The following is an 11,096-nucleotide window of genomic DNA, read 5'->3' as shown; positions in this document are numbered from 1 at the left end:
GTGTCGTTGCTAGGAAACAGGCATCATTTCTTAATCAGAGAGAAACTCCACTTTAGTTTTTGAAGCATCTTTTGAAGTTTACAGTCTTTCTTATCAGATCATTTATAAATCTGAACTCACAAACCTCAGACCGTAATATTTACACTGCAGGATTTTATAATGTTGTTTTCTAGAATCAACAGATTCAACTTTCGATGTTTAGACTTCGTCCCTCGTGGTCTCTGCTCTGGACTTTAAATCATAACTTATGTTTGTTCTTCCTGAGGTTTGAAAATACATTTGAATGATGTTCTAAAACCATCAGGAAAAGCAAAGCTCTGATCCAGTCTCTCTCCAACACATCTCTTGATGTGAAACATTATATTCAAGTTCAACTCCCAATATTTAAGATCATCGAAGATTCAGCAAGAACCCACAAATCTAACTCTCTGTTCAAACTTCAAATGTTTTCTGGATCAAGGATATTTGGGAATTAACAAATAAATATATCAGCCGTTATTTATTTTGATCGGAGCGGAACGTATATCTGTAACACATGAATACATATATCTGTGATACATGAATACATATATCTGTGATACATTAATACATATATCTGTAATACATGAATAAATATATCTGTAACACATGAATACATATATCTGTAATACATTAATACATATATCTGTAATACATGAATACATATATCTGTAACACATGAATACATATATCTGTGATACATGAATACATATATCTGTGATACATGAATACATATATCTGTGATACATGAATACATATATCTGTGATACATGAATACATATATCTGTGATACATGAATACATATATCTGTGATACATGAATACATATATCTGTAACACATGAATACATATATCTGTAATACATGAATACATATATCTGTGATACATGAATACATATATCTGTGATACATGAATACATATATCTGTGATACATGAATACATATATTTGTAATACATATATTTGTAATACATGAATACATATATCTGTGATACATGAATACATATATCTGTAATACATGAATACATATATCTGTAATACATGAATACATATATCTGTAATACATGAATACATATATCTGTAATACATGAATACATATATCTGTAATACATGAATACATATATTTGTAATACATATATTTGTAATACATGAATACATATATCTGTGATACATGAATACATATATCTGTAATACATGAATACATATATCTGTAATACATGAATACATATATCTGTAATACATGAATACATATATCTGTAATACATGAATACATATATCTGTAATATATGAATACATATATCTGTAATACATGAATACATATATCTGTAATATATGAATACATATATCTGTAATACATGAATACATATATCTGTAATACATGAATACATATATCTGTGATACATGAATACATATATCTGTGATACATGAATACATATATCTGTGATACATGAATACATATTTCTGTAATACATGAATACATATATCTGTAATACATGAATACATATATCTGTGATACATGAATACATATATCTGTGATACATGAATACATATATCTGTAACACATGAATACATATATCTGAAACACATGAATACATATATCTGTATACATGAATACATATATCTGTAACACATGAATACATATATCTACTGTAACACATGAATACATATATCTGTAATACATGAATACATATATCTGTAATACATGAATACATATATCTGTAATACATGAATACATATATCTGTAATACATGAATACATATATCTGTAATACATGAATACATATATTTGTAATACATATATTTGTAATACATGAATACATATATCTGTGATACATGAATACATATATCTGTAATACATGAATACATATATCTGTAATACATGAATACATATATCTGTAATACATGAATACATATATCTGTAATACATGAATACATATATCTGTAATATATGAATACATATATCTGTAATACATGAATACATATATCTGTAATATATGAATACATATATCTGTAATACATGAATACATATATCTGTAATACATGAATACATATATCTGTGATACATGAATACATATATCTGTGATACATGAATACATATATCTGTGATACATGAATACATATTTCTGTAATACATGAATACATATATCTGTAATACATGAATACATATATCTGTGATACATGAATACATATATCTGTGATACATGAATACATATATCTGTAACACATGAATACATATATCTGAAATACATGAATACATATATCTGTAATACATGAATACATATATCTGTAACACATGAATACATATATCTGTGATACATGAATACATATATCTGTAACACATGAATACATATATCTACTGTAACACATGAATACATATATCTGTGATACATGAATACATATATCTGTAACACATGAATACATATATCTGTAATACATGAATACATATATCTGTAATACATGAATATCCAGAAGTACCAGCAGCTCCTGATTGATGGATCTACTAAACAGCATCACATAGTTCTCTCAGTACATGTCAGTATCAGTGTGATGTTCTCTCAGTATGCAGTGCTACAGTCAAGCAGACATGTAAACAACAACAACAACAACAGGAACTTGATGTTGATGTTGACCTCGTTGAATTGTGATTAGCTTCCCAGAGATCTATCTCTATGTTCTTCATGTGTAATGACAGGTAGCAGGTTCTATATGGTTTCTTCTTCTGCTGTTTGCTCTTCAATTAGAAACCAGAGCCCTGATACTCAGGGACTTTTTCACTTACGTCCACTTCTCTGCACTTAGAAAACTACTAGATTGGATATGGACAGCTCATTATCATTTTTGAAATGTCAATAACGGTATATAATATATATTCATATTTATTGTGTATTGAGTCTGTATTACACTGTGTGTATTTATACCTGATCTATAGAGTATTCATAATGTGTATACCTCCTTATACTGTTCATAGTGTGAAGACTTCACTTTGTTTATATCCTCATATACAGTGCCGATTCGAGTCTGTAGGGGCCCCAGGCAAACATTCACTGGGGGCCCCTTCGAACCAGCGGAGCGGAGCAGCGCAACGAAACTTAAGATAAGAAGCAGCATTTTACGGCGCGCTACGCATGGGGCCTCGATCCCATCCTGGGCATTTAAAACTGCGGACTATTTTATTGTGACTCTTTTAATATTCATTAGAACTAAATCAAAGTGTATTTAAAAAATAATACAATATACAATAGCAATAGTTAAAGTTCCAAAAGTAAAAGTAGTGATTGTTTGATTGGTCCATTTCAGAATAATAGATATGATATGTTTTATAATGATTGATCATGAAAGTGTTCTCAAAGCTGGTAAAGGTGCAGCTAGTTTGAATGACTTTGTATAGCCTACTGCAGGGTAGCTGGTGGATTTACTCCAGGTGGAACTAAAGTCTGATTTAACACTTGATTATATTTCACATCATTCATCCACATCTGTGAAGTAACTAAAGGTATTAAATACATGTAGAGGAGGGAAAGTACACCATTTACCACCATTTAAGACTATCCCACTTTAAACTCACACAGCCCATAAACACATGACGCACTTCTTATTTTCCAAAGTAAAGAATCAAAAGACTCACGTGCAAATGTGCAGTGTAGGCCTACTGTTCCCAGGAGAAGCAGAAACAGCAACATTTTCATCTTGATCTCACGAGGCTTTCTCTGTGAAAGGTTCTTTATCCACAGAAACACAGCCGTCCTTTCAGCAGAGCGGGATCTCAATGAGAGAGAAACACACAGAAGAGAGGTAACACCAGCTCCTCTGAGCCAATGAGAATTCAGTCTGAGCGGCGCGTCACTTGTTGCTCGGTGAATCTGGCTCACTCAGGTTGTGTATCGAAAGTGAAAAATTACGGCTCTTTGAAGGGAGCCGGATCTCATGGCTCCGCTCCTTTCCGAGAGCCGTTCAAAAGAGCAGTTTTTTAAAAGGGGCGGAGTTTATCTGCGAAATAATCACCAGGATAAAGATTGACTGTATGGCTAGAAATATACGGTAAAACTTTACAATAAGGTACACACAATGTGCTTAGTTAATCAGTAGTGAATAACGAACGACTAGATAGTTAATGGTTAGTTAAAGGAGTTGCTGAGTGACTGCGATTGAAGAACTGATGGTTAGCTACTGGTTAACAGACTGGGGGTACTAGTCATAGACGGAACATAATCGGTTAACGCGACCTCTGGTCCTGTGTCAAATGTGCTTATTAGTTTTAGTCATATTTAGTCACCTTCATCCTGTTTTTATCCTGTCAAGTTTTAGTCGAATGAAAGTCTGAGGATTTTTAGTCTTATTTAAGTCAAAGAAAACTGTTAGAAAACTCTCCCTGGTCCCCGGCTTGAGCTTGAACCTCAGGATCCATGTATCTGTGATCCTCTCCAGAATGGAAGTAGTCATCACATACAGAGCATCAACTAGTTCCTGAACAGTGTCCTTCACATGCTGATATCCAAGAGAGGGAGTTCCTCAGTCACAAGATGGAGGAATAGAAAGCAGTATTCAATGTTTAGTTCAGATTAGCTCCACGTCAGAAATGATCATGCTTGTCATATGTCTCTCTCCATAGAGGCTGAATCATCATGTTAATCACATAGCTATCATATGCCTCAAACAGTCCTGATGCTCTTCTAGGTAATCACACATCCTGTCATGTTCACAGCTACAGTTGATACCTTTGTTAGCATGTTGCTCTCATGTTGGAAGAGGACTTTCAGGATTTTCCCAGCTAAATATTTCTCTATTTTTATTTCTAATGTGAAAATATTATTGTTGGTATTTTCTTTATAAAAAACGTGTTTGTGATCCGGTGAAATCCCAAAAACTAATGTTGTATTTGTGAGAGTTTGAGCGTGGAAACACGTTAACCAACTTTTCACTCAAATGTTCTGCCTCGTTAAAGTGCAAAGCTTTCAAGATGAATTTACAATAAATAAAGGATCTGAACTCAAAGCGTCTCTGAGCGTCAATCTGAAAACTCATTGTATTCCAGTTCTACGATTTCAATCCTATTCAATGTAAATACTGATTTACTCTGCTTTGTGTTATTATATATTTAACATTTATTTTAATGTTATGATAGTTCTCTTCAAATAGTTCTCTATCTGTGTTTGTAATTGTAATATGTAGTTTATGTCTTCACCAAAACACCAAGTCAGATTCCTCGTATAACCGACCTGGTGACTGTGGAGGAAACTCTCAAGAGAAACTGAGAAGTGAGTCATGCACTAAGTGTGTCTTTTGTTCTATTTAATAAAGTGATAAAGAAAGTCCCTATAAAGTGAGATGGATCTGAAAAGCAGGAACAGAGCAGCTTCCTCCTCAGAGGAGAGAGAAGCTTTCAGTCTCTCTGTGTGTTCTTGAGAGGAACCAGCTGCTCCTCCATCCCCTCATGGAACCTTTAACCCTCCAGTCCTTAACCATTGAATCCCCCTTTAACTCCCTTTGCCTCCTGACATGTGAATCCTTAACGCATGTCTCTGTTAAACACAAACAAGACTAACAATACACTTGAACAGAGTCAAAGTCAATCAGAGTATAGACCAGGGATGGGCAAATGGCGGCCCCCACCTCCTCTTTTTGCGGCCCTCAGATCAATTTATAAACAACGTAATTGAAAAAATAAATAAAAAATTGAATTTGTTTTACTTGTAGTACTGATACCGTCCACTAGACTCCTAGTTACGTCGCGAGCTGCGTACATGATTTCAAATACTGCAAAATAATCTGTGACGCATTTGTGTGTATTGTGTTTGTTTCCCGGGGAAACCCTCACAAGAAACACCGGTTGTTGTTATGCCTGCTGTGACGTTAAGTTGTAATTATGCCTTTACAAGCTTAAAAGTTGTATTTATCATCTGAATTTGGCGAAACAAGTTTAATATTCTTAAAACCAAGACTTTGTGTATTTGAAATCAGAGGAAAACAAACTTTAACGGACCCTGCCGTGTTATCTTACTACGCTTTTCATTCATAATTTCAGCGGGAGGGAGGGGGAGTGTTGCTGAGGAACGACCCTTATTGTGGAATAAGGGGAATGCAGAGACTGGCTACAAGTGTTTTAGGTTCAAGTTAGACAACTAATGTCTGGGTTAGTGCTCATGACTTCATGTGTATGTCATCTTAATGGTTAATCTCAATACACACACATTTTCCGTGCTTTCCAATAGTTTAAAATAGTTTTATTTCACTGTTTAATAACCTGTTCAATACAAACATGCCACTTGTAAAAATGAAATAACATTTCTGTGAACTGATATTTGTTTAGTGAGCTTATTAGAGGATGTTCCCTGAAAGATTGTAAAATGTCAATGAAGATGTCAGACTTAGTATATTTGTTAATAATTACATACAAAACATGGAATTTTTGTGTGTGGGTGTTCCAAGTTAATCTGCGGCCCCCTGATGGCCAGTACATACATGATGTGGCCCCCACCACCATCAAAGTTGCCCATCCCTGGTATAGACTATATGTTTTAAAGGATTATAAGATCATTTGACTCGACAGAAATAAACCTGTTTCTGATTCTGAAGCAGAGGTTTCTCCAGCAGAGGGCAGCATCACACAGCTGGAGCTCTGCAGACTGATCACTGTCTTCATGCAAACCCTTACTCACATATATATATATATATCTTCCAGGTTAAACTGTATGTTGTGATATTAAATGGATGACATCCCAATTATTCAACAGTTATCTATTGTCATTAAAGGTTGCAAAATGAAATTCAACCGTAGTCCATTTATGCATGATAGAAACATGACACAAAAGCATCTCACAGCTGGAGGTCTGCAGACTGATCAGTGTGAGTCAAAGTACAGTAGGGTGCCTTCATGCAATAATCCAAATACTTCCTCAAATAGATATCTTTCAGGTTAAACTGTACGTCCAGTCTGAGAGGGCAAAAAATAAGTTACAATTATTCAGAAAACTTAGAGAGCTATTAACAGTGAGTTATAAAATGATATTAGGTGGTGATTTGAATACAGTAACAGAAGACATAGATAAGTGTAGTTCAGCTGTTTTAAACTGAGGGCGGAAGGAAAGCTGTTGAAAGAAATCTGCAGCGATGCAGGCCTGATCGATGTCTGTCGCTCACTGAATCCCACTGGAATGGATTTCACGAGATATGACAAAACAACCCGTATAGACAGGATGTATGTGTCGAGTCACTTCTCTGTCACCAACTATAAAACAATCTTTAATCACTTTTCGGATCATCTTTTGGTCCAAACGTCATTATCCTCTGGAGCCCCTTCCACTAGAGGCTTCTGGAAACTGAACGCACAGTGCCTAAAAAAGACTTGTGTCTCAACAGAACTAAAACTGGAAATAGAAAAAATAATACAATTGAGATGTTTAACAAACTCTGACATCAAATTATGGGAAACATTAAAAATTAGGTTAAAACGTTTTTTCCAATTTAAATGTAGAGAATTAAATAAAGCAAAAAATATATTCATTTAAAGCAGATTAAAGTTCAAACTAAAATGGTAGAAGAAAATATATCTAAGTTAAAAACTGAAATTGATCAATTAAACCAGGAATCATATAATATTCATACAACATCTGAAATAGATCAGAGAGGCAACTTGGCTCAAGCCATTAAAACCAACCAAAAGAAAATTCAAAGTAAATTCATCAAATGTATAAAAAACCAAGAAAGTTGTATTGTGTATAATGAAAAACAGAAACGAGAAGTGATAAGAGATTTATGTTCTGAAGCATATAAAAAAATAGACATTGAAACGGACTGTGTTAAAACTCTGTTGGGAACAATCCCTCCGTACAACATCAAGACTTTGATTTCCTTCTCGTGAGATTAGAAAAGATAAGGTGATCCAGGCGGTGAAAGAGCTGAATGTTGGTAAGAGCCCCGGTCCTGATGGCCTGCCCACTGAGTTTTACCAACTGTTGTCTGATGATGTTTTGAACTTACTGACCTCTATGTTTAATGAGGGTCTCAGCAGTGGTGGTGTGGGGGACTCATTTTATGAAGGTGTCTTGACTCTATACAAAAAACGATGAAACTGATATAGATAATTACAGACATTTAACTATAATGAATACTGATTATAAGATACTAGCAAAAATAATAATGAATAGATTAACAGATATATTAGATAAAATAATAGATAAGGAGCAAACATGTGCTATAAAAGGTCGCCTTATGTGGGACAACTTATCAATTTTAAGAGAAATTATAAATAAGCCAAAAGAAGAAAAAGTTTTTTTTATTATTGGACTTGATAAAAAAAAAAGCCTTCGACTATTTATCAAGAGATTACTTATGGTCGGTGATGAAGGCCTACGGATTTCCTGAAGCCTTCATAAACATGATTAAGTGTCTGTATTTCAAATCTTGTGTCTGTGTAAATGTAAACGGTGTGTTGACAAATGCATTTCATGTTGAGAGAGGGGTTAAGCAGGGGGGCCCTCTAAGCGCAGCTCTGTACGTGCTAGCCATAAGTCCATTCATTAAAATAATAAACAATGACAGGTTCATATCAGGAGCACCAGTTGGCCATGCGCCCAAAATAACTGCCATCGCCTATGCAGACGATGTCACTGTTATAATACAAAACCAACAGGAAATGGATGTTCTAACAAACTAAACCTATATGAATTGGCATCAGGAGCTAAATTAAACCACAGCAAAACTGAAGGTGTTTGGATCGGCACCGACGATGCCAAATGTGACATAAACATTCAAGTGAAAAAATTAATTAAAATACTTGGAATAACTATTTGTAGCGACAACTGCGCTGAACTCAATTGGGAGAACAAACTAAGTGAAGTCAAAGAACAAGTTAAACACTGGGAGAATAAAAATACAAATTATAAATCAAGAATAAACATAATAAAATCATTCATACCTAGCAAGATCCTTTTTCTAGCAAACATCTCCCCCCCCACCAGCCCAAATAATCATGCAATCAAACAAACAGTGTGCCAATTTGGTGTGGGGTACAACAAGGGAGGTTGCTAAGCGTAATTTGTTATTTAAGAGTAGGGACTATGGAGGCCTGGGAGTCATAGACCTGGTCATCAAACTGAAAATAACCGTTGTAAAAAACATCTCGGCTGCAATCAATAGGAAAGCACCTTGGGTTGAGGATGGAGAAATGGGATGGAAGAAAAGAAGAGGCAGAGCTAGAAATGGTCCATATTACAATTAGTTTATGGTGACTTCACAACTGAAGTTCAGCATTTAGGGATTGATTGGATCGGACTACCGAATAGAGCGATTTTTTTAAAATGATAAACGATTTCAAATATGGAGGTGTGATAAAATACAAAAACCTAACACCTGACGAAGGTAACGAAGTCTTAACATGAGTGAAAAGTAAACAGTTATCGGAGAGCATGAGAGACGTGAGGTGGCTGATATCAGTCAACAGACTTGCGGTCAGAGCTGTGGTTTCATGGAGCTGCTATGTGAAAACTAGAACATGCCCCATGATTAACTGTGAGGAGGACGAGACTCTACAGCACCTCCTCATGGACTGCTGCAGAGCCCAGGAGGTGTGGTCGCTCCAACGGGGCATCGGCTTAGAGTTCAATGTAGAATAATCTCAATCATGTATTGTATTCTGGATGAGGGGATGGACCAGGGTCGGCTCCAGAACAAATCGATTGGGAGGGGCAATCATTTACCACGGGGGGCACACACATGCTGTAAAGTCTCTTGTCTCTCACACACACAGCACTGCATGCTTCATTAAGCCAAGTCTCTCTCACACACACACACACACACACACACACACACACACACACACACACACACACACACACACACACACACACACACACACACACACACACACACACACACACACACACACACATACATACACACACACACACACACACACACCTGAAAGTGTGTCATGTAGCACCCTCTGTTGTTGTTACCTATTTCCGCCAGCGGGTCATATTGACCCCACCCCTTTTCACATAAACATGACGTGTTGCTATAGCAACGCCTTTTGTCTACTGCGGTTCCCACTACTGACTGTAGTGAATGAGTGCGCTCCCGCTCACCGGAGACTGCTCGCGCTGCGCTCCGCAGCAAACAGCTGTGGGGCGATTTGAAAGTACGTTATGCTGGCCGGGGTGTCTAAATAATGCTTCCGGGCCAGCGGGCCATTTATAATGTCGAGCCCTGTTCATATGAACAGCTGAGACTCCACAGATCAGGTCAGAGGGCCTGGCGATTCACTAGCAAAACAAACATCCAGTAGGCTATTAACCTTACTGTTTTTACTAACAGTAACCAATTAATACTTTTCATAAAGTGCATATTTATTCCAAACTCACAATATATATATCCTTCCAGTAATAAAACGTAATGCACAATGCAATGGTACACAGTATCCAAAGTCTTTAGGCACTGGTTGGAGGCATTCATGTAAAGCAGATCGCCAGAATCCAATACTGGTAAAAAACGTTACAGAGATCAAATGTTTCCTTGTCTGAAAGGAGAAACCTAATTTTAAAACAACATTTTCAGTGTGTGACTTGAAAGATAAGTTCTGATCAATAATAAAACCTAGATATTTGTATGTAGTGACCCTTTCAATGTCAATGTCAGTCCCTTGAACAGTACAAATGTTGGGGAGAAAATAAGTAAACTTTTTGCCATTTGAAAATATAATGAGTTTGGATTTGTCTGCATTTAATACTAACTTGAGTTGAGATAAATTAGATGGAATAACATCATGAACAATAAATAACAGTATCATCTGCATAAAAATGGAAAGCAGCCTTTGATAAATTATTACAGAGATTATTTACATATATGTAAATATCTGGTTTTCCACCAGAAATCAATAAGAGAGGAGATATAATACCTGTTTTTTCGTAGTTGGTCTGCGTTAACAAGTGTAGAAATCTCCTTTCCAGTGCTGGACGCCTCTCTCGCTCCTTCCACATTGCATAGCAAGAGAGATGCTCCTTTGAATTTGCATGTTTCTGAAATCCCTTGTCTCTCTCCACCGCATTTTTCCAGTTACGGAAGCCAACAGACATAAATGCATCCATT

The 11,096-nt window shown here is 35.8% G+C and overlaps 1 protein-coding gene across 1 annotated transcript in view; it reads right to left on the bottom strand.

Moving 5' to 3' along the window:
* LOC307016500 (class I histocompatibility antigen, F10 alpha chain-like) overlaps positions 1–3,797 on the bottom strand; it is a 13,630-nt gene extending 9,833 nt beyond the window's left edge. Inside the window, exon 1 of the mRNA XM_079645614.1 lies at positions 3,640–3,797. Within this exon, the coding sequence (XP_079501740.1) occupies positions 3,640–3,700 (61 nt within the window). The 5' untranslated portion in view covers positions 3,701–3,797. The remainder of the gene's footprint in view (positions 1–3,639) is intronic.
* Positions 3,798–11,096: the final 7,299 nt, after the last annotated feature.

The sequence above is a fragment of the Notothenia rossii genome (genome assembly GCF_949606895.1).
Source record: "Notothenia rossii genome assembly, chromosome: 8".
Taxonomy (NCBI): Eukaryota; Metazoa; Chordata; class Actinopteri; order Perciformes; family Nototheniidae; genus Notothenia; species Notothenia rossii.
The sequence above is the reverse complement of the archived record's forward strand: the minus strand, read 5'-3'. Positions and strand labels throughout refer to the sequence as shown.